The sequence below is a fragment of the Quercus suber genome, unplaced genomic scaffold (assembly GCF_002906115.3).
Source record: "Quercus suber isolate HL8 unplaced genomic scaffold, Cork oak 2.0 scaffold_5, whole genome shotgun sequence".
NCBI classification, from domain to species: Eukaryota; Viridiplantae; Streptophyta; class Magnoliopsida; order Fagales; family Fagaceae; genus Quercus; species Quercus suber.
In genome coordinates this window covers 915,869-942,877 of record NW_027069471.1, presented here as the reverse complement: position 1 = coordinate 942,877, position 27,009 = coordinate 915,869, and the positions used below count along the sequence as shown (strand labels likewise).

The 27,009-nt window shown below is 40.2% G+C and overlaps 1 protein-coding gene across 2 annotated transcripts in view; it reads right to left on the bottom strand.

Moving 5' to 3' along the window:
• Positions 1 to 27,009, bottom strand: part of LOC112040548 (valine--tRNA ligase, chloroplastic/mitochondrial 2) — a 74,200-nt gene that overhangs the window by 25,294 nt on the left and 21,897 nt on the right. For both annotated transcript variants that reach the window (XM_024073433.2, XM_024073448.2), the window contains 4 exons: positions 24,006 to 24,095; positions 23,557 to 23,668; positions 1,686 to 1,796; positions 1,439 to 1,576 (listed from right to left, as the gene is read on the bottom strand). In XM_024073433.2, the coding sequence (XP_023929201.1) occupies positions 1,439 to 1,576; positions 1,686 to 1,796; positions 23,557 to 23,668; positions 24,006 to 24,095 (451 nt within the window). The remainder of the gene's footprint in view (positions 1 to 1,438; positions 1,577 to 1,685; positions 1,797 to 23,556; positions 23,669 to 24,005; positions 24,096 to 27,009) is intronic.

Genomic DNA, 27,009 nt, shown 5'->3' with positions numbered 1-27,009 from the left:
TGGATTCCATATGTCCTTTCTTTGAAATTAGCACCCAAAGGAAGACCCACCCTACTTGCATCCTAGCACATCCACCTAAAGCATAATGTTCGGAACCACTGCCATAGGAACCAACTCAGACTTGCCCCGATTAATTTTTAAACCTGAAACTGCCTTTAACCAGATGAGCACCATACGTAGTAGCAAAAGTTGATCAACATCAGAGTCATAGAAAATCAAAGTATTGTTAGCAAAGAGATGAGACTTTACTAAAGAACTTCCTTCTAGATTGCCCACCCTAAAGCCTAATATACAGCCTTCATTGACAGCCTTATCCAACATTTTACCCATTGTATCCATGACAATGACGAAGAGCAAAGGAGACAATGGATCACCTTATCTATATTTTCCAATGGCTTTTGGGTTTATCGGCATATTTTTTTCAATGTGTGATTTTGGAGCTTTTTTGCTTGTTTTGTTGGTTGGGCCTAGTCCCATAAGGGCTAAATCGGACCAAGGAAGATTATTTTGATGGTTATTTGCAGATTTGTGAATTTGACAGGCTTGTCCTGCTTGGATTAGTGTTATGGAGTGTTGTTTCTTTGTTGAAGTTTCACTTGTTTTTCAGCCCTTTTAGCCTGTGTGGGAGATTGTGATTTTGGAGTGGCTGCTTGTAATCTTATTTGTTGTGATATCGCTAGAGAGTTGGGGACTATTGTTTTAAGTCTTTTCCGAAATCAGTGGGTCACATGTCAAAGCGTGATTGATCTGTTATCTAGTTGGCAAGGTCAGTTGGTAGATCTCAAAGGATAGGCACTTCAAATACACCCTTCTTGTCTCATGTGATGCATTTGGAGAAAAAGAAATAGTTGGATCTTAAAAGTGTGTGAAAGATCAGTTGTATACCTGAAACTCTTATTCCTAACTCCTAAGATGCGTATATGACTGGATGACAACCACAAAATATTATTCTTTTTCGAAATTATTTGTGTAGCTTGATCTTTGTAATTTTTAATAAATTACCAATTGTCCAAAAAACTTAAACTGTAAGAAAATGATAAATTTAATCATTTAACCATAATTCTAACACTCTCTCCCTCACGTGTGGACCCAAACTCCCTCTTAAAAAGTGGGGCCTAACACATGAGATTTTTAACATTTTAAATAGGAGGTAGAGTGGAGACAGGGATCGAACTCAAGACCTCCGACTCTGATACCATAATAAATTCCAATTTTCTCAAAAACTTAAATTTTTCGGAAACGGTGAATTTAATCACTTAACCATAATTCTAACAATTTCCTATCATAATTGTTGGTGTATCTGTTGTATACTTTCTCTGTACTTAATTAATCTTTCCTCTCTGGTTAAACAAAGAATGTTCTATAAAATATAGGTTTTTTCCTAGCATCATAGTATTATTTCATTGACCTCATCAAAAGAGAATAAAAATGAACAAACCTTATAAGCCAATATATTTTTCCAAGCAGATGCATCATTCTGAGTAGGTAAATTCTGCAACAAAAAGTTGCCAGCATTCCACAATTTGTTGGTGAAGGCCTTGTTGGCGGTCAACCTCTCAGTGGATAAATTAAGGTCCTGCAAGAAATGGATATAAGTCAGTTGATAAGGTAAATTTTCATAAGCCCATATAGTCTGTTAAAATGTTGAAACAATGCAGCATTTAAAGGAATTATAACAAACAAACCTGGCCAGGAGTTCCTAAGGCAAGTGTGAAACGTAAAGCATCAGTGCCAAAATCCTTGATAGTATCAATTGGATCTATAACATTACCCAGTGTTTTTGACATTTTACGCCCCTGAAAAGATTTATTAGAAGTACAAAGATCAATATATAGGGCAATGGTAAACTATATAGCCACACTAGAAAGATTTTTGTTTTTTTTTGATAAGCTAAGGAAAAAAAAGACGTCCTAACACCTAATGAGAACAAAATTGATCTTGTCAAAAGAGAGCATACGATTCCATTTCACAGTGTATTTTGTACTTCATTGCAAAAATATTGCTGCAAAAGCTATCAAACTTACACAAAAGTATTGTGAACTTTTTCATTTTTGGCATTTCCTTTTCATTTAAGTTTTTTTTTTTTTTTTTTTTGGGTGGGGGGAGTCAGGAAGAAAATATTCAAAGAAGGCAGTCTAAACCCAATACGAAAAGAAAAGTGCTAGTCACATATGCACTATACCCCCCAAGGACTAGTCTATCACAATTGACGCTTCTTGTAGTTGTTAATAAATCTCAAATCAACATATTATATGCTTGATGTGGGACTAATCAAACACCCACAAAACACAGACTTAATCAATATCCAATCAAACATGGGGCATCACAATATCTTTATAGAATGATACAACTCTCACTAACACTCCCTCTTGAAGCAGATATAGGTCATGTAAACCTAGCTTGGAACAAATACTCTTCTCGACTCTACATAAAGACTTTGTAAAGACATCAATAAGTTGGTCCTCAAATCTCACAAATGGTGTAGCTATTTCTCCACTCAGTGTGAGAAATGAAATGGTAGTCTACTTCAATGTACTTGTTCCTTTCATGGAACATGGGGTTGGAAGCAACATGCATATCTATCATAGGATAGTGGAATAGGAGTAGGTACTGAGAAGCCTAACTCCCAAATGAAGTGCTGTAACCAAGGTAGCTCACTGGTAATATGTGACATTGCTTTGTATTTTGCTTTTGCACTCGACCAGGAAAACTCTATTATGTTTCCTACTTTTCCATGTTATGAGGTTTCCTCCTAAGGTGTAATACCCGGCGGTGAACCTTCTATTTGAAAGTGATCTTGTCTAGTTAGCATCAACAAAGCCATCTACCTTAAGATGAATGCTTTTTCAACAATCTGCCTTGTCCTAGAGCTCTATTTAGGTATCGTACATCCCAATGTGAGATTCTTGGAGCTGCTAAGAATTGACTCATAACACTAACTACGTATGAGATAATTAAGCTTCCCCACTAATTAACGAAAGTACAAAATTGGTTGTACCTTAAGGCTACAATCTCACTCAGTAAAATATATATTACAACATATTTTAAAAATTTAACCGTTGAATTGCATGTTCTTTACGCTCTTAATACACATATTAAATTTTGTGTCAATCTGATATTATTTATTATATGATTTATAAGTTTATATTTTGTGCATAATTTTAATTTATAAAAACTTGCAATTTAAAAAATTTATTGATGATACAGTTATTGATCTTTAATTTTATTGAAATTTTGCAAGAAAGAGATGTTCTATGGCGTCAAGTGATAGAGGTGAAGTATGGTTGTGATTAGGGTGGTTGGCGTTCTAGCTCTTTCTCTGGTCCTTATGAAGTTAGTTTGTGGAAAAATATTAGAAGGGGGTGGCACTCCTTATCTCGGTTTATTCTGTATGAAATTGGAGATGGATCAAAAGTGCAGTTTTGGCCAGATCGTTGGTGTGGAACTTCTCTCGCAGACCGCTATCCTGATTTATATAGGATTTGTCGTAGCAAAGAGACAAGTGTGGCGGATCTAATGAGGTTCACCAATGGAGTCCTCCATTTGGATTTTCAATTTTGTAGGGAGGTGCATAATCGTGAATTGGAAACTTTCAGGAGTTTCATCAATTCCATTTATTGCACTACTGTAAGGGGGAATGGTGAGGATAAGAGATGTTGGCTGCCTTGTAAGAGTAAGGGGTTCACGATCAGTGCTTACTACCATCTTCTAGTTGGCCATAGTGAGCAGTTTTTTCCTTGGAAAAGCATTTGGAAGCAAAAGATTCCCTCTAGAGTGGCTTTCTTTGTTTGGACCATAGCCTTGGGGAAATGTCTGACAATTGACAACTTAAGGAAAATAAAGGTTTGCATTTTGGATTGGTGTTATATGTGCAAATGTAATACTGAAACTATTGACTATCTTTTCCTTCATTGCCCGGTTGCTATGGAGTTGTGGGATATGGTTTTTGGTTTATTTGGAGTTTGCTGGGTTATGCCATTATCTGTTGTTGGGCTTTTGGCTTGCTGGCAAGGTCATTTTGGTCGCCATCGTAATGGAGATATATGGATGGTTGTTCCACATTGTTTGATGTGGTGTATTTGGAAGGAGAGAAATTGTAGGTGTTTTGAAGACAAGGAGCGTTCCATGCCTGATCTCAAGCTTCTTTTCTTTAGAACCTTACTTGATTGGTTCTTTGTGTGGAAAAACCATCATTTTTCTTCTATTTTGGATTTACTTGATTTTTGTAATGTTCGTTTTTGATTTGTTCGCCCCTGTATACTCCCTGTGTACTTGGGTGTCTCTCTCTTTTTGATATCAATGAATCTTTATTACTTATCAAAAAAAATATATAAATAATCCAATGGTAGATTTGTCAAAATTCACCTCCAATAAAAAGATATTAAGTAAGTTTGTAGTCTAAGGCTACAACTAATTCTGTAACTAAACTTTATCCTTAACAGAATTGGTTAAGATTTGAAAGAGTTGTTGTAAGAATTGTCTCAATTTGGTAATGCCTTCAAAATCATCCCCAATAATTATTGTCATTCATATAGACAACAAGTAGTATGCGTTTAGTATTAATATGTAAATTGAAAACCCAATGATTTGCGGAGACCTAATTCCATGACAACTTCAGAAAATTTTCCAAAACATGCTCTTGGTGACTATTTGAGACCATATAATGTTTTCTTTAGCTTGTAGACACTACCCTAATACTCCTTAAGCAACCAATCCATGTGGTTGCCCATATATACTTCCTCAGGTGGGTCACCATGGAGAAATGCATTCCTGGCATCCAACTGATAGAGAAGAAAATCAAGATTGGCCACAAGGGACATCAAGAATCGTCAATGAATAACCAAGAAATACACAAAGTGAAGACCAAGTTTGTCAAATCCTTGAACAAAATTGGGATTGTAACAAACATATCCAAAAACTCTAGGAGGCGAATGGAAGTATGAAGAAGAAGGAAATAGGATAGAGTGAGGGGATGCTCCATCAAGAACAGTGGATGGCATCTTGTTGATAAGGTAACATGTAGTCAATACGGCATCACTCCAGAACCATTTAGGCATGTTCGTATAAACAAGAGGGCTTGAGCCACATTAAGAAGCTGTTTCTTTTTGTGCTCAGTAACACCAATCTGTTGTGGTGTGAGGACAAGTGGTCTGGTGTACAATTCCTTTGTCAAACATATAAGAGGGAAAGGGTGACTTTTGGACATTTTCACATTGTCAAATCGTAAGATATGAATTTCTGGCCAAACTGATTTTTTTTTTTGATAAGTAAGAATGATCTACATACAAAAGGCTACTCTATGCATGAAAACCACAAAGCAAACCAGAAAATTACAAGAAAAAGACAGAGAAAATACATAGAAGAAAACCAAGCAACATATTAATTACAAAAGAGATAGAGAGCTAAGAAAAGAAATGAGAGAATCAATAGTCATGAGTCCCCAAGCCCGAGATCAATCAAAGAGAGTTCCACTAAAAGAAACAAGCATTTGATCACTGGAACTATCCAAATCCTCAAAAGTCCACTGATTCTATTCCTTCCAAAGACACCATAGTATGCACAACGGAACTAAATTTCAGATCTAAGACGAATGCTTCCCCAATCAACTCCACTAGCCAAAAAGCAAATTTGGAATCAATCTAGGTATGACCCACAACATTCCAAAAGTTATAAAAACAAAACACAACCAATAAACTATCTCGCAATGAAGAAGTAAGTGGTCTACTGTCTCCCCGCAATATCGACACATAATGCACTAGTCCACAAAATCTAAGCCCCTCAATCTCAGGTTATCACCTGTTAAGATCTTATTCCAAGCTACACGCCAAACGAAGAAAGAAACACGCCTAGGAGCCTTAACTCTCTATATACCTTTCCAAGGAAAGACAACTAAGAGAGAATTCCGCAACTTGTTATAATATGATCAGATGTCAAAATCTCCATTAGACTTCAACTTCCATCTCAACCAGTCTCCAACATCCATTGAAGGAGTATTGGCTCCCAAGATACGAAGAAAATGCAGCCCTTCATGTATCTCCCAATCATTAAATTCCCGAATAAAACGAACATCCGAAGTTCTTCTACCCTCTGCCCCTTGCCTTGACAAAGAAGCTTCTACAAAGGCCTCATTGTCAATAGCAATACCATATAGCCTCGGGAAAGCCAATTGGAAAGGTTGATCCCCATACCATCCATCCTGCCAAAATCTCACTCTATTCCCCAACCTAACAACAAACTGTGCATTTTTGCTAAAATCCTCCCAGCCCATACGAATACCTCTACACAAACCACACTCATGAACTCCCCTACCTAGCTTAGAAGTCCATCCCCCCACTCTTTCCCAAACTTTGAAGCTACCACCCTCCTCCATAGCCAATTCTCCTCTTGCCCAAACCGCCACAGCCATTTCTCCAATAAGGCCTTATTGAAAGTAGTAAGTTTCCTTTTACCTAAACCACTATTGGCTATAGGCGCACAAACTTTATCTCTCTAAAGTCAAACTGAATTTGGAGTTCAGAGAGAGTTTTTATTAAGAATAACCAAGTCATTCAGCAGTAGTCATCAACAAAGTTAGCAAAGTGACAAGTGGTCTGGTGTACAATGTGTTTGTCAAAAATATAAGAGGGAAAGGATGAGACATATTTTCACATTGTCAGATCGTAAGATATGAATTTCTGGCCAAACTGAATTTTGATTTTCACATTTTCAGATCATAAGATATGAATTTCTGGCCAAACAGAATTTGATTTCAGAGCGAGATTTTATTAAGAATAACCAAGTCATTCGTCAGTAGTCATCAACAAAGGTAACAAAGTAATGAACATAATTTGACATAACATAACATGGATAGGACCCAAACATCGAAGAGTACTAATCCAAAGGGGTTAGCTTGTCTAGATGTAACTATTAGCTAGTTTATTTCCTAGTAGTTAACGATTATAAATAGGCTTCGTATGTAAAAGTAGAATCAGTTTTTTTTTTTTTTTTTTTTTCAAATGTAAATTTAACTTAGTTTCAGACCTGGAAACTCTGTTTCTCCAGTTTTTCTTTGTAATTCCAACTTTGATTCTTAATTCTAAGGCAATTCTAGCAAGTTCTTAGTTATTTGATCTTGACTTCCATCATTTGGTATCAATGCACAGATCCGGTCCTCTTTTTCCCTACTGATTTGATCATTTGAACCCTAGATTTCCTTGTGTGTGTGTGTGTGTGTGTTTTTTTTTTTTTTTGCTCTCTCCATTCAAGATCCTAGAACCAGATCTAGGTTCCTTGTACCAATCAAATTTGTATTGTGCTGCTGTTGCAGCTGCAAAATATCACAGATTTGATCACTTGTACTGTTGTTGCCTTTTGCAATTTTTAAAAAATTTTGAAGCTTCTAACGGCCCAAAGGAGAGGAAAGAGAGGTGGAAAAAAGGGAAATCAAATGGAAGTTGGGGAAGGAGTTAAAGCCAACCCTCTGGTGAACAGGAATGGCGGATGGAATCAAAATATAGAGAGAGGATATGAGATTGCAGAATCAAGGAGACAAATTGAGTCACTTACAGAGGTGGTGCAACATTTGCAGCCTCCTCATGAGGCTACTGATGAGTCTAATGATTCTCATTCACATTTTGAGAATCCTTTTGGAGTTCCTCCAAGGGAAAGCCCTTGTGTGGAAAGAAATGAGTCAAAGCTAGACTACAACTTCAAGGTTGAAATTCTAGAATTTCAAGGGAGTCTCAAACGGGAAGATTTTGTGTATTGGCTTAACACAATTGAGAGGATGTTTCATTATTATGAGGTTATGGATGAAAAGAAAGTGAAGCTAGTCGCTATTCGCCTTAAGAGAGATCTTCCGCTTGGTGGGAACAATTACAAATTTTTTTTTTTTTGGATAGGTAAAAAGATGTATATTCAAAGAGCTACCTCATGATAAACAAAAGGTAGAGCAAGGAGTACAGAGAAGGAAACAAACAACAAGAAAAAACAACAAAACAAACAAAAGCCAACATAAGAACTAAGTACAGAGCAGAGAATTAAGGAACAAAGGGAGAGAGTCACTAGAGGTGATTCCCCAAGCCCTAGTCCAATCAAAAAGAGAACCACTAAAGAAAGCGAGCAACTGATTATCGGATTTGTCCATATCCTCAAAAGTTCTCCAATTCCGCTCCCTCCAGATACACCACATAAGGCACAAAGGAGCTAAATTCCAAATGCTAGAAGAATGTTTTCCAAACCAATTCCACCAACCAAAAAGCGTATCTGCAACCGATCTTGGCAGAACCCAAGAGATCCCAAAAGTTCTAAAAACCAAGCTCCACAGCACATAAGCTTTTTCACAATGAAGAAGTAGATGATTCACCGTCTCCCCATTACTACGATACATAATGCACCGGTCAACAAAAGCCACTCCTCTACGCCTCAGAATGTCTCCTGTAAGAATCTTCTCCCAGGTTGCAGTCCAAACAAAGAAAGAGACGCGCGGAAGAGCCTTAACCTTCCAAATACCTTTCCAAGGAAAGATAATAGGCAAAGGACAACGAAGCTTGTTGTAGAAAGAGCGGATGTCAAAATCCCCCTTCTTTGTCAACGTCCACCTCATACGGTCTCCAAGCTCAGAACGAGGCAAATAAGAACCCTAGGTACGGAGGAATTCATCCACCTCACCCATTTCTCAATCATTAGGATCCCTTAACAAGCGAACATTCCAACTTCTTTGAGCCTCCATCCCCAACCTTTCGAGAGACAAGGCCACCGATGCCTCTCTATTAGAAGCAATCCCATACACTAATGGGAAGGATCGATGGAGTGGTAAGTCCCCACACCACCTATCTGTCCAAAACTTCACTCTATCCCCCACCCCTACTTCAAACTGAATGCATTTACTAAACACCTCCCAACCTTTTCGAATACTTCTCCATAAACCGCACCCATAGGCACCCCTACCCAACTTAGAAGACCAACCCCCCCACTCTTTCCCAAACTTCGAAACTACAACCCTCCTCCAGAGACGAGTCTCCTCAACCCCAAACCGCCATAACTATTTTTCTATTAAGGCTTTGTTGAAAGTGGTTATTTTCCTAACATCCAGACCACCATTCGCCTTAGGAGCACACACCTTATCCCACCCCACCAAGTGAGCCTTCGAATCCCCCCAAAAAAAGTCCCTTTGCATCGTCTCAATCTTATTTGCCACATGCGATGGAATGGTAAAAAGAGACAAATAATAAGTAGGAAGACTAGATAGCGTACTCTTAAGTAACGTCAGTCTTCCACCTTTCGACAAATACAGCTTCTTCCACCCAGCCAACTTCCGCTTAGTTTTCTCCAAAATAGGATTCCAAATAGAGGGAGACTTATGAGGAGCCCCTAGCGGCATACCAAGATAGGTCATAGGCAAAGTCCCAATCCTACAACCCAGAATCTCTGCCAAGGCATGCACATTATTAACCTCTCCTATTGGAACCATCTCGCTTTTTAGGACATTAACCTTCAAACCTATCACAGCCTGAAAACAGAGGAGAAGCATCCGAATGTGAAGGATCTGCTCCTCTTCCGCATCACAAAAAAGGATAGTGTCATCCGCAAACAGAAGATGAGAGACACATTCCCCTTCACCCCGTCTACCATCTGCCTTAAAACCCCTGATCAAACCAGCCCCTTCAACTCTTTTCAGCATTCTGCTTAAAACCTTCATAATAACCAGAAACAACATAGGAGAAAGCGGGTCCCCTTGTCTCAAACCCCTCATGCTCCTAAAGAAGTCAGCTGGAGTTCCATTAACCAAAATAGAGAAATGAACAGTTGAAATACAAGTCCGGATCCATCTACACCACTTCTCCCCAAAGCCCATTCTCTTCAAGAGATCTAATAAAGCCTCCCAATTCACGTGGTCATAAGCTTTCTCGATATCAAGCTTACAAATAACCCCTGGAGTCTTACTCTTAACACTGCTATCAACACACTCATTAGCAATGAGAACTGAGTCAAGAATTTGTCTACCTCCCATAAAACTATTCTGGGACTCAGAGATCAGTTGGTCTAAAACCGTCTTCAAGCGATTTGCCAAAACCTTAGACAAGATCTTGTACAAGCTCCCCACCAAGCTAATAGGCCTGAAATCTCGGATATTGGAAGCATCATTCTTCTTAGGAATTAAGGCTATGAAAGTAGCGTTCAGAGATTTCTCAAACTTACTGTGGAGATAGAACTCCTCAAAAACTGCTAGAACATCTCTTTCCACCACTCTCCAGCAATGGTGAAAGAAGGCCATGGAAAAACCATCTGGACCTGGGGCTTTATCCCTAGCCAACTCATTAACAGCTAGAAGGATCTCCTCCTTCTCAAACCTCCTTTCAAGCCAGCACCTCTCCGACCCATCTATCTGATCGAACTCCAAACCTTCTGCATAAGGCCTCCACTCCTCTGTCTCCTAATACAAATTTTTATAAAATTGAACCACTTGAGCAGCCACCTCAGACGACTCCTCATACACCACCCCATCCACCTCCAAAATTCTTAGATGGTTAAACCTTCTATGGGAATTAGCCATCTTATGGAAGAATTTAGTATTATTATCTCCTTCTTTAATCCATAACATTCTTGATTTTTGTCTCCATGAGATTTCTTCCAAAGAGAGAAGACTCTCTACTTCGGATCTCACCACAATTCTCTCGCATAACTCTGCATCAGAGAGGCCAAACTCCCCTTCCTTGGCATCTAGCAATTTCAAAGCCTCTAATAATTGAGACTTTTTGCGTCCGACATGACCAAACTCCGACCGGTTCCACTGAATAATATCTTCTTTTAAGGCCTTCAATTTTTTGGCAAACACAAAGCTAGGAGTACCAGAGAAAGAATGCCGATTCCACCAAGAGTGAACTCTATCAATGAACCCGTCCGTCTTTAACCACATATTCTCAAACCTAAACGGAATTTTCCCTCTCGCCATTCCCCCTACCTCCACCAGAATTGGGAAATGATCTGAAACAGGACGAGGTAAAATCCACTGGATTACATCCGGGTATTGCTCTTCCCAATCGTGAGACACCAACACTCTGTCTATCCTAGACATCGAAGGCTGATCGGAGCCGCTAGACCAGGTAAAACTCCCTCTCTCCAAAGGCAAATCAATCAAATTAAGATCCTCAATGAACTCCGAAAAAAGATCCATAGCCGGAGTAAGTCGGGAGTTACCCGACCGTTCACTAGGGAAACGAACAATATTAAAATCCCCAATGCAACACCAAGGAACGTTCCAATATTGGTGAGTACCAACCAACTCGTCCCACATGAGTCCCCTCGCATTATTATCAATTGGGCCATACACCCCAGAACACGCCCAGGTAAAGCCATCCCCCATCCCTTTCCACAGAACAGACACAGAAACGGAACCCAGAAAAAAGTCCAACCTCTCCAATACCCTCCTATCCCACATCAACAAAACCCCACCCGCCGTCTGGACAGCATCTAAAGCCACCCAATCCACAAAGGGACAGCTCCACAGGCTGCCAACCATTTGTCTGTCCAAGCCAAATAGCTTGGTCTCTTGAAGGCAAATTACATCACACTTCCACTCACGCAATAAATTTTTCACAACTGACGATTTCCGACAGTCATTCAAACCCCTAACATTTCAAGAAAGAATTTTTAAATTCATAAAGACATGACAATCCCAACTGATGAAATAGTTCAGCAACCTACACTCTACTTGCCATCATAGTTAAACCGAAGATTGCAAGTTCCTCAACTCTCTCTTCCCTCTATTCTTTTTAATGAGAGCTTTTCTAGGAGTTGCAGCTTTCCTGTTCAACACTTTGACATCCTCCGTCTCCTTCTCAATCTTTTGTAACAAAGCAATACATAACTTCTCATGTCGACTCAGAGGAAACCCCACCAGCTTACTAAAACCAGGAAGTCTGTTCTTCACCCAACTAGAAATATCTAACGTATCCACACATTCCAATGCCTCATAATCACAGTCCAACTCAGCTGCCAAAGGCAGCCCAAAGGGAGTGATAGACCTCAGAGGGATTGATAAGCTATCCTCTCCTCCCAAACCCATATCTGAATTATTCATCTCTTTCACCACCAAAGCACTCTCCCCAGGGGCATCACCCACTGCCTTCGTGGGTATCACACCCAAACCCAAATCAGAATTGTTTAACTCTTCCACCACCAATGCTTCCTCCCCGCTGGCCTCACCCATTGCCTTCGTGTGAAACACACCCAAACCCATTTCTAAGTTTTCCAATTCTTCCACCACCAAAACTCCCTCCCCAGGGGCATCACCCACAGCCTTCATGGGTGTGTCCACAAACCCAGCCCTTGAAAAGCACAAAAGAAGCCAGAGAGGAAGAGAAAAGAAGAGAGAAACTCCACCGGTGACCTCGAAAACGTCAGCTCAGACTTACCCGGTGAAAAAGAGTGCTCATCGGAGCTGTTTCCGGCAAAATATGGGCCGCCGGCCACCGTCGGAGGCTGAGGATCCCGGCCCAGCACCACCGGCTCAAGATCGGAGCACTGGGAACAAGCCAAGGAGCTCGCCTCCTTCATCGGGCTCTGAGTTAGTCTCTCTTCTCCTGACCGAGAGCTCTCTCCCTCTTCAAACTGACTTGGGCCAGAGCAAATAAAATAACCCACACCTGGGTCGGGCAGCAATGGGCTTGTGTCAAGGCCCAAGACTTGTTCAGCCTGTTTGGTTTCCCTTGCAACCCATTTTAGGGCCTTAGTACCTCTTCTATTGCAATCCGACGCCAGTGCACGTGATTCCCCTCTGAAATTCATATCTCCCACTTTGTTTCTGTCCCAGGAAACCCGCCTCCTCCCTATCACATCAACCTCCACGATAAGACCTCTTCCTAACCAGCCATATCTCCTAGCATCACTCTTCTTCATCTTTTCATAATCTTTTAAATTAAACTGGAGCTTGGGAAACGTAACCTCCTGTCTGCCAGATATTGCTCACCAACCTCAGCCTCCACATTAATGCTCTGCTTCCTCCTGTCCCCTCTCCCCTCTCCCCACCTCCATCTTCTCAGCCTTACCCACCGGAAAAACCCCCACTTTGGCACCTTGAAGTCTCAGAGTCACCCCCTTCTTTTCATCCAGCTGCTTAATGTGCTTGCTAACTTCTGTTCTTCCATGGAAGCCTTGCACAACTTCAGCAAAAGTTCTAGAGTTTTGGGCTTCCAAGTTGTACCCCTGCACCTGAGGAAAAAAACTTGGAGGACCAAAACCAGCCAACGCATAATGGGAGGGTTCAGCAGCTTTCTTAGTTCAAGGCCAAAGGTCCTCCAACCAAACTTCTCTTTGCCTTCTGGGATAATAACTAACCTCCTACATCCACCCACTTTGAGTTCAGTCAGTAGCAAGAACTAACCAAAAGAGTTGAAGCTCCTTTGGAGAGTAAAGGCAGTGTCCCCATCTCTAAAAATGAAAAACTGCTTGGAACTCTTCCCAACAACAAAGTCTTCAACGTTATTCATCAGCCATATTACTGCATTCTTACCCATGAAAACTGATCTCATAAAGAATCTGCCCCTCTCAAAGATCCTTAGCAAGAAGTAACGGCCCCCTTCCTCTAAAACTAATTTAAAGGATTTGGACTCAATGAAGAAGCTACGAACTCCCCCCATGCTGAATCTAAAAAAATACTTTACCAAACCAGAAAACTAGTTTCTCCTTCGCTTCCTTATTCTAAACACTTCAACTTAGAAGGACAACAAGCAAGTTCCCAATCCACCTGCTCAGCAATACAATTACAAATTTATCGCCAATGAATTGGTAAAGTCAAGATCAAGAATTGGGAGAAGATGAAGAAAAAGCTCCGTGAGCAATTTCTTCCTTCCAACTACACCCAAGCACTCTACAAAGACCTACACAACCTTAGGCAAGAAGGTAGTGTTGAGAAGTATACGGAGACATTTCACCATCTTGTAGTAAGGGTAGATTTAAATGCAAGTGGAGAACAAATGGTTGCAAGTTACTTGAGTGGATTGAAGCCAACCATCCAAGATGTCCTTAGCCTTCAATCATTGTGAAACATGCCGGAAGCCTACAACCAGGCTTTATTGGTGGAGAAACAACAAACTAGGCCTACTTTGAGATCTGGAGAGTGGGGTTCCAGGTATGGTCGGGATTTTTAACCAATATAAGGTTGGGAATTCAAGTACAAATGGGAGAGGAGAAACTTCTGGTGTTGGACAGCAACCAACAGGTCCTGTATCTGCTATTACAGCCCCAAAACAGCCCTAAACAGCCACTGTTTAGGGCAGCCAGCCAGCCCCTTATTTTGACTTCTCAAATCTGCCATATATTCTCATTAATTTCATCTTTGACTTATGCTGTGATAGCCTGCCTAGATGTGACTATTACCTAGTTTATTTCCTAGTAGTTAAAGATTATAAATAGGCTTGTTATGTAAGAGTAGAATCAGTTTTTTTTTTTTTTTAGCCGGTGGGAGTCTTGCAGTTCCTTGCAAGAAGGGAAGTGACCTCCCTCGTGTGAGGCAGTGGTAAGTTTTAGTCGTCTTTGGGTCCTTTCTAGGTGGCGCGGAGGGAGTTTTCCAAGGAGTACTACATAGGTAGACAGATAACAAGTTTGCCATCTATGGCTGATGAATTAGAGGAGCTGTGGAAGAAACTAACGTTTACAGAGGAAGAAGACACAGGCATAGAGCTAGATAGCAGAAGCACAAGTGCTGCAAGAAAGATGGGGAAGTATTGTGTGGTGATGAAGATTCTGTCCCAAAGAAGCATTAATGTGGATGCTTTAAGAAAGAAGTTAAGAATATTGTGGAAACCAAATAAAGGGGTTCAAATTGCTGAACTTGAGGAGGAACTGTTCTTGGTGGAGTTCGGAGATGAGAAAGACAAAAAGAAGGTGTTGGACATGTGCCCTTGGAGTTATGAGAAGCAACTAGTTCTCATTCAAGAGTTCGAAGGGGAGTTGACACCGAAGGAGATTGAAGTCAAATGGGCCCCCTTCTAGGTGCAGATTTACAACCTACCCCTGAACAGCAGGACGAGAGAGACAGGGTGGGCTATTGGGTCGTGTTTAGGGTCGGTGCTAGATGTGGATGTTCCAGATTCTGGAGTACAGTGGGGAAAATGTCTCCGTGTTAGAGTGAGAATTGATGTTACTAAGCGACTGGTGCGAGGGAAAAGAATCACAGCTGAAGGAGGCGAGCCTAAATGGGTAAATTTTAAATATAAAAGGTTACCCAATTTTTGCTACAGGTGTGGGTTTCTCAATCATTCCCTAAGAGAGTGCAGTGAAGGGCAGGCACTAGGTGATAAGGACGGAGCATGCCAACTTCAATATGGTGCTTGGTTAAGGGGGGAGCCAATGCGAAGGGGAGGGAGAGAAGGGGTAGCGCAGGGAGCAAGAAGAGAAGCTACAGAATGTAATGGGGCAACTGAGGTTAGTCCGACAGCCCCGGCGAAGCAACAAAACACGGTGAAGGAAAGTCTTGAGGGAAGGGAAGGTCACGTGGCAGATAAGTCAACTTAAGGGGCCAGTCAATCCATAAGTGACGTGGGGGCAGTAACCTCTGTTAAGCCTTTGTCAGATGTGTTAGCTGAGGAGGGTAAGGTCAAAGAGTTGGTTGGAAAGAAAGAGGAGAAAGCAGCTGTTTTGGGGAGATTCAGTGAGGAAAAGCCTGCTGCGAAGGCCGATTTTGCGGAGGGGATGCAGTGGGAAACTGCATTGGGTCAGAGGTCCCAGCTAATTTCTGAGGGGGATTTGGCGCCAAAGAACAAAGTTAAAATGACGGTAGTTGGGCCAGCCTTGGAAAATCCAATTCCAGGCCCATTAGCTATGTGTTATGATGACAAAAAAGGATGGACTTCGAAGACTCTGGGCCCAGCGAGTAGGCATTGGAAAAGGCTGGCCAGGGCAACAAAGGGGTTTCTCAGGAGTGTGAAAGCCCAAGTAATCCCAAAAGGGAGGGCCCAACACCCCTTCAGGAACTTGATCCAAACTCAGGATGTCAAAAACGCAGGAAAGGACAGAGTGTAGGTGAACACGAAACAAATGGAAAGGAGAATAAGGTTGGCAGTGTGGCGGTGGCTGCTGTGCAGCACCGCCGAGCCAAATGAGCTTGTTAGCCTGGAACTGCCGAGGATTAGGATCGTCCTTGGCAGTTCAGACACTCGCCGATGAGGTGAGGACAAAAGATCCTCTGCTGGTTTTCCTATCGGAGACGAAAGCCGGAACGAATCGGATTAAAGGTATTCAGAGCAAGCTAGAGTATACTCAGGGTATTATAGTTCCAAGCGACGGTCGTAGTGGGGGTTTGGCGTTGCTGTGGAGAGAAGGCACCGAGGTGCATTTCAAGAGCTGTTCGAACTCGCACATTGACGTCGAGATCCACGATAATTCTGCTCCAACCCCGTGGCGTGCAACTGGGTTTTATGGTCAACTCAACGCAGCTAAAAGATTTATTTCGTGGGAGCTTTTGGAAGTGTTGAAAGTGCAGAGTCCATTACCATGGGTGGTTTTTGGGGATTTCAATGAAATCTTCCATCCCGACGAAAAGCTTGGTCGTCCTGAGAGAGAAGCTCAACAAATGAAAGAATTTAGGGAATGTCTAAGTAGATGCGGTCTTGTTGATTTGGGTTTTGTTGGGTAAAGGTACACTTGGTGTGATGGAAGGGCAGGGGAGCAGAGAACTAAGCTTAGATTGGACAGGATGGTGGCAAGTGAGAGCTGGCTGGACAGGTTCCCGAATGCAAGTGTTCATCATGTTAGTATGTCTATTTCTGATCATTGTTTGTTATCTCTTTGCCTCCACCGGAGGAAGCCTCGAAAACCGGCAAGGAAGAGGTTTTTCTTTGAGGCTATGTGGACAAGGGAGGCAGGTTGTAGAGAGCTAATTGAGGATGTGTGGGATCCGGTGGGAAGAGACAGTAGGGCTACGATCATGGATCGTTTACAGAATTGTCAAGAGCAATTGAGCAGATGGAATTGGAGGGTGTTCGGAAATGTTAATAATACTCTAAGACATTAGAGAGACCAACTTCAACAACTTGAAGCCGTGGATGACATGCTGGATAAAGCCGAGGAAATTCAGGGGTTGAAAAAGGAAATCAATGAGATCCAAATTCGAGAGGAGATTATGTGGAATCAGAGGTCTAGGGCGTTGTGGCTGAAGTGGGGGGATCAAAATACGAAATTTTTCCATGCTACAGCTAGCCAGAGGAGAAGGAGAAATAAAATTGATGGTTTGCAAAACCTTCAAGGGGAGTGGATAGAGGACCAGGAGGGTATTGAAAACACAATCTTAGACTATTTTACGAAGATTTTCAAGTCTGATAACCCCTCAAATTTTGATGCAAGTCTAAGTGCTATCTCCAACCGGGTCACTGCGGCTATGAACAAGGAGTTGTTGGCAATGTTCAAGGCAGAAGAGGTTTGGAAAGCTTTACATCAGATGCACCCCATAAAAGCTCCGGGCCCCGACGGTATGTCTCCCATCTTTTATCAACATTATTGGGATATAGTAGGTCCTGATGTGGTAAGCAATGTATTAGAAGTTTTAAATTCTGGTGTTTCACCTGGTACTCTCAATGAAACATTTATATGCCTTATCCCTAAGGTAGCTTCACCACAGAAAATTACGGAGTTCAGACCGATAAGCTTATGCAATGTAGTGTATAAAATTATCTCTAAAGTGCTTGCAAATAGATTAAAAAAAGTATTAAAGGAGGTAGTTGATGAATCTCAAAGTGCATTCGTGCCGGGCAGATCAATAATTGATAATGTGCTTGTGGCCTTTGAGACTATGCACTATATTGACTAGAAAAGGAAGGGTAAGGTAGCTCTAATGGCAGTGAAGCTCGATATGAGCGAGACATATGATCGTGTCGAATGGCCCTATTTGGAAACTACAATGAGGAAAATGGGGTTTCATGAGAGGTGGATTTCTATTATGATGATGTGTGTTAATACGGTATCCTACTCAGTCTTGATAAATGGGGAGCCAAAAGGAAGGATTATCCCTTCAAGGGGTCTTCGGCAGGGGGACCCAATCTCCCCGTATTTATTTTTACTGTGTGCAGAAGGGTTATCGGCTTTGTTGAAAAAGGAGGAAAAGGAGGGACACATTAAAGGTGTAGCGGTGAGTAAAGGTGCCCCGAGTGTCTCACACTTGCTGTTTGCCGATGATAGTATTATCTTTTGTCGGGCTTCTATATCGGTGTGAGAGGGTTTTGAAGGTGTTGGAGGACTACGAACGAGATTCGGGTCAGAAAGTAAATAAAGAAAAAACAGCCCTATATTTTAGTAAGAATACTTGTAGGGAGGTGCAAGACTAGGTCAAGCACAGGTTTGGGGCTAAGGTGGTCAGACATCATGAGAAATACTTGGGACTTCCACCATTAGTTGGAAAGGGAAAAAGGAAAGCCTTCAACCGGATTAAGGATCAAGTGGGAAGAAAAATTGCGTGGTGGAAGGGCAAGCTCTTATCCAATGCAGGCAGAGAAATTCTTATAAAAGCTGTGGCACAAGCCACTTCTACATACACGATGAGCGTGTTCAAGCTTCCGGACTCCCTGTGCAAAGACTTGAATTCAATGATGAGTAATTTCTGGTGGGGTCAAAAAGGAAGGGAAAGGAAGCTGGCATGGGTCTCCTGGGAGAAATTATGCAAGCCAAAGTCCAAGGGAGGTGTGGGTTTTCGGGACCTCAAGGCGTTCAATTTAGCACTCCTAGCAAAACAAGGCTGGAGAATCCTTGAGAACCCAAATTCACTGGTTCATAGAGTGTACAAAGCCAAGTATTTTGCAAAGGAGTCTTTCTTAAATGTTCAAGTGGGTAGGAAGCCATCTTACGCGTGGCGAAGCATCATGGCAGCAAAAGATATAATCACAAAGGGTTCTCAGTGGTGTATTGGCAATGGCCAAAAAGTTAACATTTGGGAAGATAGGTGGGTCCCAAGACTGGTTTCCTTCAAAGTAATCAGGCCTCAGAGAGCTCAGGATGTTGAAATGATGGTTTCGGATCTCATTGATGCGGATAGGAGGTGCTGGGATGTTGTTAAGGTCAGAAGCATTTTACTTCCACATGATGCAGAGCTAGTGTTGGGCATACCAATCAGCTATAGACTGCCGGAGGATTCAGTTATTTGGGCCTGGACCTCAAATGGAAAATTTTCAATGAAGAGTGCTTACGGGGTAGCGCAGAGATGTCTTAAGGAGAAGCCGACAAGTTCGGACATTGGTAACAATTCGGATAATGCGAGGATGAAAGCTCTCTGGAGGATGGTTTGGAATTTGGAGTGCCCAAATAAAATTAAACACTTCATGTGGAGAGCCTGCAAGGAATAGACTAAAGGTGAGGGGGGTTGGCTGTAAGGACTGTTGTGCGCTGTGTGGCTCTGGTGAGACATCGGGGCATATCCTGTGGGATTGCAAATTTGCAAAGGAGGTGTGGAGCGAAACAAAAATCAAGCTCCCAGCTCTGCCGGAACCTGTGACTGAGTTTGTGACTGTTGTGTGGGAGGTAATGGAATCTCACCCAAATGTCAATTGGGTGCTGTTTGCAGTGACCGCGTGGAGCTTGTGGAATAACAGAAATTCGGTGATCCATGGTGGACAAAGCAAAGGGCTGGTTGGGCTTATCAAGGCTGCGGCTGCTTATGTTGAAGAGATTAAAGGCGAAAGGATAATTCAGAGGAGTGTTCACCCAAGTGCTGTACAACGTTGGTCTCCCCCGAAGCAAGGCTGGTTCAAAGTGAACACGGATGGGGCAGTCTTCAGGGAGTCAGGGAGTTGTGGCATTGGGGTGGTAGTTAGAAACGAAAAGGGTCTGATCATGGGAGCACTGAGCAAAAGACTGGAGCTGCCCTTGAGAGCGTTGGAAGTGGAGGCTAAAGCTGGAGAAGAAGGTGTTCAATTTGCAAGGGACCTTAGCCTGGGTCAGGTAATAATTGAAAGTGACTCTCTGTTGGTGATTAGCGCCTTCCGCGAACAGGCCATGATGCAAAGTAGAGTCCAAAAAGTTGTTGAAGGCACAAGACTAGGACTGAATTGCTTTGAAGCGTGGGAGATGTCTCACATACGCAGAAGCTGCAACTCTGCGGCTCACATTATGGCAAGACATGCCAAGTTTGTACACGAGTGTGATATATGGGTGGAAGACATGCCACCTATGATTGTAAACCAAGTGCAAAATGATGTAAACTGTATGGCTCACATTTCGGTTTAATGAAGTATTAAGTTGAGAATCAAAAAAAAAAAAAAAAAATCAGTTTTTTTTATATGTAGATTTAACTTTGTTTCAGACCTGGACAGTATCTCTGTTTCTCCAGTTTTCCTCTGTAATTCCAGCTTTGATTCTCAATTCTAAGGCAATTCTAGTTCAAGTTCTCAATTATTTGATCTAGATTTCCATCAACTTGACATTTCAAAGTGGATATAGATGGATGACCAAGTTGACAACGCCACTAGAAAAAATATAGTGAATATTAAAGGGATTGTTGAGGAGAGAAAGGTGCAAAATCCAGCTAATAGAGACCTCCAGTTTCATGCCCCTTACCATACCAATCATCCACTTTGTCTTAAGATCCTGAAAATTACAAATAGAAGGATAAAAACTAACACAACACTTAAGTTATTTGGTGAATTTACTAATTGCCAACAAATTAAAGGAAAACCGATAATGTGAAAAACCCAATATCAGGAACTTAGATGAGTGATTCTAAAGCCCTAGACAGTGGCTAATGAACCATTGGCTAAAGTAACACTCTGAGGTGATGAGACAGGATGATAATCAAAGAAATGAGTGAACACACCAATCATATAATAAGCTACGTTGTCCCTCATCTATTATCTTTCCTTGGAAAGGTGTTTGGAAGGTTAAGGTTCTTCCGTGTGTCTCTTTCTTTGTTTGGAATGCAGCTTGGGAGAAGATTCTTACTGGGGATAATCTGCGGGGTAGAGGCTTTGATTTTGTTGACTGGTGCATTATGTGTCGTTGTAGTGGAGAGACGGTAAATCATTTGCTACTCCATTGCGACAAAGCTTATCAACTATGGAGCTTGGTTTTCAGATCTTTTGGGATCAATTGGGTATTGCCAAGTTCAGTTGCAGATACGCTTTTTGGTTGGTGGAATTGGTTGGGAAAGCACTCTTCTAGTATTTGGAATTTAGTTCCTCCGTGCCTAATGTGGTGTATTTGGAGGGAGCGAAACTGGCGTACTTTTGAGGACTTGGACAAATCTGATGACCAGCTGCTCACTTTTTTTAAGGGCTCCCTTTTTGATTGGTCTAGGGCCTGGGAACTCACCTCTAGTGATTCTCTCCCTATGTTCCTTAACTCCCTTCTTTGTTCTTAGTTTTATGTTTTTTGTTGTTTGTTATGTTGTTTTTTCATGTTTGTTTCCTTCTCTGTAATCTTTGTTCTACCTTATGTTGTTTGCATGAGGTAGCTTCTTGAATATACATCTCTCTTACTTATCAAAAAAAAAAAGATATAGTTAATTGGGCTAGAGTGCTTATATAGGAGGAAGGGAGGAAGCTACTTGCTAATGATGGGCTGGAAATTGAACATACCCATCCTTTGGTGTAGAGTTCATCCTTGTTTACTGGGTGGCAGATGTCCTGATGCTATGGTGTAGTCATCCTATGAGAAGGCCCAATTGTCCAACTCAGAGGGTTTGCCATTATATCTCAATAATAGTCCACTGTATGATTGTTGCTGCTGCAATGCGTGCACTTTTAAGGTTCCTAGTTTCCAAAGTGTTTGCCTCCCTTTGAATATGCGTAGTAACAGTCGTAACTGGTTAATACATATTTCTCTCCTTGAGTACACACGTGACTTGAGAGTAATATTCTGCCAAACTTTGGCTACCTTGCTCAAGATCGAAATATTGCTTATGCATACCATACAAGCAACATTTTCTGATCAAGAATAAATGTGCTGCTACAAAAGATATCAGATAGCCTCTGCAGACTGAAGGTGCATTAGAGCAATCCCAATGTTAGGTTCTCAACCGGATAGCATAAGAGTAATGATCAAACTATCCTCTTGGTCTCACAGACTTGCAGGGACAACTGAGGAAGTAGTAGTGAAGCAATCAAAATCAGTGGTATCACTCACAGAGGCACAGGATGTTCACTTTTCAGATAAAAGGCGATCAAATAATGAGCCCATGCTCAAACCAATGCCAAACACCACAAGACAACCAAACAAGACGCAGTTTATCCATATCCAGGACAGGGACTGACCAACAGTAAGAACCAAACAAGGGTCAACTTCGACAAACAATAATGCCAAAGAATCTCACAAACATCCTACAACCACCCTACTAGTGCAAAAATTGGTCACCAACAATCGAAAAACTTATGAACCCATTCTCACCAAGAATCACTGACACTGTACAGACGACCAGAAAAGCCAAAATTGACTGGAATAGACTGAACCCACTAAGATCCTCCTCGAATCTACCAGAAATCAATACAGAGGACACCAATCAACTATAAAAATTTGTAACATCAAGAAACAACCACCACCATAGCCACTGACATTTTTCTGCCATTTCACTACCAAATTGCAACGACAACAATTGTGATGAAGATGACAAGCCTTTCTAACATCTTTATGCAGAACATTAAACAAAACAAAAGTTTACCTAGAAACAACCCGGCAAAGTAGTTCAAAAAAAAATCAGCAAATAAAAAAAATGAATTAAAAAAAAAAGGGAGGTATATAAAATATATAAATAAATAAAATTTAAAAAAATGTATTTGGTCAATTCAACTCTCCTGCTCTTATACCATGTTAATGAAATAAAGTGACACAAAGAAGCAATCATAAAAGGAAGGATCTATTTTCTTTAGCTTGCCCTCACCTCAATCCATTCCATCATCATCATCATAATAACAACAACAACAAAAATAATAATAATAACAACTAAATAATAATAATAATTATTATTATCATCATTATTATTAACTAAATAAACATTGGCAATTAATTAAACTAATTGGGTTCAAAGTTGAAAATACAAAGAACTTTTATTATGTCTCATTTAGTCATTTCCCACATCCAAAAACACTTCATCACTAGACCACTTGTAATCTAAAACTCTTATATCACAAAAGTTCTACGGCTAAATCTCTACTTCCTACAGCAAATCAGACAGACCCCTCCAAAATAAAGTTGGCTCAACCTTTTTTTTCTTTTTCTTTTTTTGATAAGAAAAGTTGGCTCAACTTTGCTCCCTAGATTTAAAAATTTCAGTTCTATATTTGGAAGTTTAATTTAGAGCAATGTAGTCGTTTTGTCCAATAGACTTACAATGCCTATATTGATGGCTTGGTTTGTCTCAACATCTATCACAACATCAAATTCCATGACACCATTATCAAATTGGACAAGACTTCATTGCTCAAGTCACATAGGACTTCACTGCTTAAAAAGTGAAATTTATAGAGACAAATACCTAAAACAAATAAAGAAATAGTATGCTGAACTTTGAGAGAGGTCTAGAAAGACAACACATTGAGCACTGCAATTAGTAAATACAATACCAATGTCAAAGCAAAAGGTTCACCTATGCACTAAACTCACTTGTGAGTCTCGGATGAGTCCATGTAGATAAACATGTGAAAATGGAATGGTCCCCGTGAACTCAATTCCCATCATGACCATCCTTGCCACCCAAAAAAACAGTATGTCATGCCTGTCCATATATGAAAGCAGTATCAACTTCTGCAATCTTTCAAAAAAGATAGTAAAACTTTATTCATGGACTCAAAAACACAAAATAAAGTTAGCAATTTGTAGTTCATCGGCAACAAAAAGAAATTTGTAGTTCATTAGCAGCATAAATGGCACCTAGCAGATGACAGGCACCTACTAATCAGATTAAGTTACCATCGCTAAATATTCCTCAGAAAGCAGCCCCAGGTTTCACATCTGGCATTACTGCATCCGATAATATATATATATATATATAGAGAGAGAGAGAGAGAGAGAGATCAATAGGGCAGGAGAAGCTAGCTAGGGAAACACATTACCCAGTTTCAAGCATTGTTGTTGGATAAAACCGTCTAAAATCCTCTTCTGAAACATCTGGCCATCCAAGAGTACTAAAAGGCCATAGTGCACTGAACATTGGAGTAAGAAAAAGCTTATTCAAAAGAATGTCTACGTATGTATGTATGTATGTATGTATATGTGTGTATGAATGTAAGTACGTATCATTTACAGATAACAAAAGAGATAATATGTGAACAACCAGGGACAAAGTGTTCATGTGTGGAACCACAAAGTAGAACATCAAGAGCTGAGATTTGATAAAACTATAAGACAAATAAAAAGGATGCTTCATTTTCAAAATTCTAAATTCATGAACTAAGAAATCAAGTAATACAATCAAATATCAAATCATCTAAGCAGCTACTGAATCTGGTTTATTTCTTAAAATAACAATTAATACAATCATTCAAAAAAAAAACATAAAATGACCTATAAATGCAAACTTTTAATGCAGAATCCTGTTAAACCACTGAATGAAACTTATAATTTGAATATTTTGTAAAAAATATCACTTTTAAGCCATATAAAATTTGAATAAGACATTTATTTGGCAGCAATTACACATGCACTTAATGGGGATCGAACCCACCATCTTACCCTCCACCATGCTCTTACAAGAGGAGGAGATGTCATTTGAGCTAGAACTCAATGGCAAGACATATTAACCATCTGGTTATTTGGACAAACTATCAATGGCATATCATAATTAACTCATTGATTAGAAATTTGCAGCTACATGATCATTGAAAGCACATTGATAATCAATATTACCTAGCAGATCAAAATTAAAATTTTGCTGAAGTCATGGAAGTCCTATTTTAAGACATGAAAAGTAAATAAGTACATGAATAAATAAAGATCCAATGTTCATTTGTTTTATAATCTTTTATAAATAAATAAAAATAAAATAAAATAAAAAATTGATCAAAAATTAATTTTCAGCAATACTTTTTATCCAAAAGTTTGGTTGGAAGATGAAATCAGTAATCTGAGACATAATATATAAACCAAATCCATGCTTTCTTTAACAATTTTTAATCTAAAAAAATTGGTCAAATTTCACTCTCTTTTCTTATTGTTAAAAAAAATTAATACATAAGCTTGGTTTTCATAATAACATTTAGAGTTCTTCAAAGAAGACAGACCATGCAATAATTTTCCTTGCATCATAAATTTGATAACAAGTGAGTGTGAGGCAGCAGAAACTAGCGTTTGAGACAAATAAAATCAAGGTTTCCATAAACAGGAAGGACATAATAGAATCTTTTTAAATAAGTGATGAAATTATTGAAAAATAAATATGAGAAAAAAAAATACAAGCATGGCAGATTGATAGTATACAGGGAAAGAAATAAAAATAAAAGAATGTCAAGAATGAAAATTCAGCTGATCTAAAAACTCTGCAAGGTTAGGTGCTGAAGTAAAATCTTTGGCCTAACGGAGCTTCATTTTTCGTGTCAAGAGTGCCCATCATCAAATACATGTGCATTCCTTTCCCACCAAATGATCCACATCAAACATAATGTTAATGACTTCCAAACCTTTTCCCAGTCATGTTTACCAAACTTCCCAATCCAACAGGCCAATAGATCCTACACCGAACTAGGCATAACCCATGTCACACTGAACAGACAAAGAATAAAAGACCACAAATGACCCGCAATGTCACAATGTAAGAAAAGGTGACCCACAGTTTAAAGTTGCTGTCCATCCAAAAAAAGCTACTTGAGGAAGAACTTTAATGCTTCAAATACTGCACAAAGGAAATCATCAGAATCCCCTCTCCCTGAAAGCCATATAAAAATCCTTCATACAAAAACCACAACTCTTGGATAGAGACCATAACACTTTATCGTCAGACCCCTGGAAGATGTGAGCCAAATACAACTCATTTAAAAATAATGACATAGATTCAAGCTCCCAATCTTGGCACATCACAGATAGCTCCAGAAATTTTCGACCAGAAACTGAAGTCATCACTCAATCGATCATGCCAAAATCTTACTCTTAAGGCCATCCCCAACTTCATAATGTATAAAATTCTTGTAGTGCTTCCAAGTACTCACCCCATACAAGCCCTACTAACATTCGAGCATCAACCTCCCAAAGAATTCCCATATTTGTTGTTTGGTAAATTGCAAGGTACGCCCCTAAAGTGTGGGGTTGATTGGATTTTACACCCTGAAATTTGAAAATTTAGATTTTACTCCCTGAATTTTCCCTCCATTAGCAAAAGCAGTCCCTCCATTAGTGATTCACCAACATGGCCGTTAAGTGACACACTGGTGTCTGGCTTGTAATATTTTTTGCCAAGTCAATCCGCCACGCGTTAGTTGTCCCAATTGAATTGTGACACATGTATTTACCCATTACTTGTAATAAAATAACTTTAAAATCTTTAAAAAGCTTAAAATAAATATCTAAAATCGAAAAAATCATTTAAAAAAACTATCTAAATACATTCTCTAAAAATTTAAAATTGCATAAACTAAAAATAAATAAATAAAAACAAAAACAGTTGAACAAACCCAGAAAAATCCAACACCTTGAACAAGATGAACAAACCCAAAAAAATCAACACATTAAGTTCAATCGGCAACAAACTGATTTCCCCAGCAAATTCGAAACCAAAAAATCAAAACCATAAACTTCGAACCCAAAAATAATCAAACCCAGGCAAATTGAACAATCAAAGCAATTCAGTTTGAACCGAACTCAACCAAACCATGAAACACAGCACGCCATCAAACCCAAAAACCCTTTGAATCCACCAGCCCATCAAAGCAAATCCATTGAAACAAACCCAACTGCCAGAGCACTCACCTAACAAGAGCACCTCCCACTCACCAAACAGCAAAACCATTCGCGGGATAACCCAAGCCAACCACCAAACCAAACCAACAAAATCCCAGCAAACCCATCCTCTCCCTCGCCATCGTAACCCATCAAACCACAAAAAAACCCATACCCACTGACCATTGT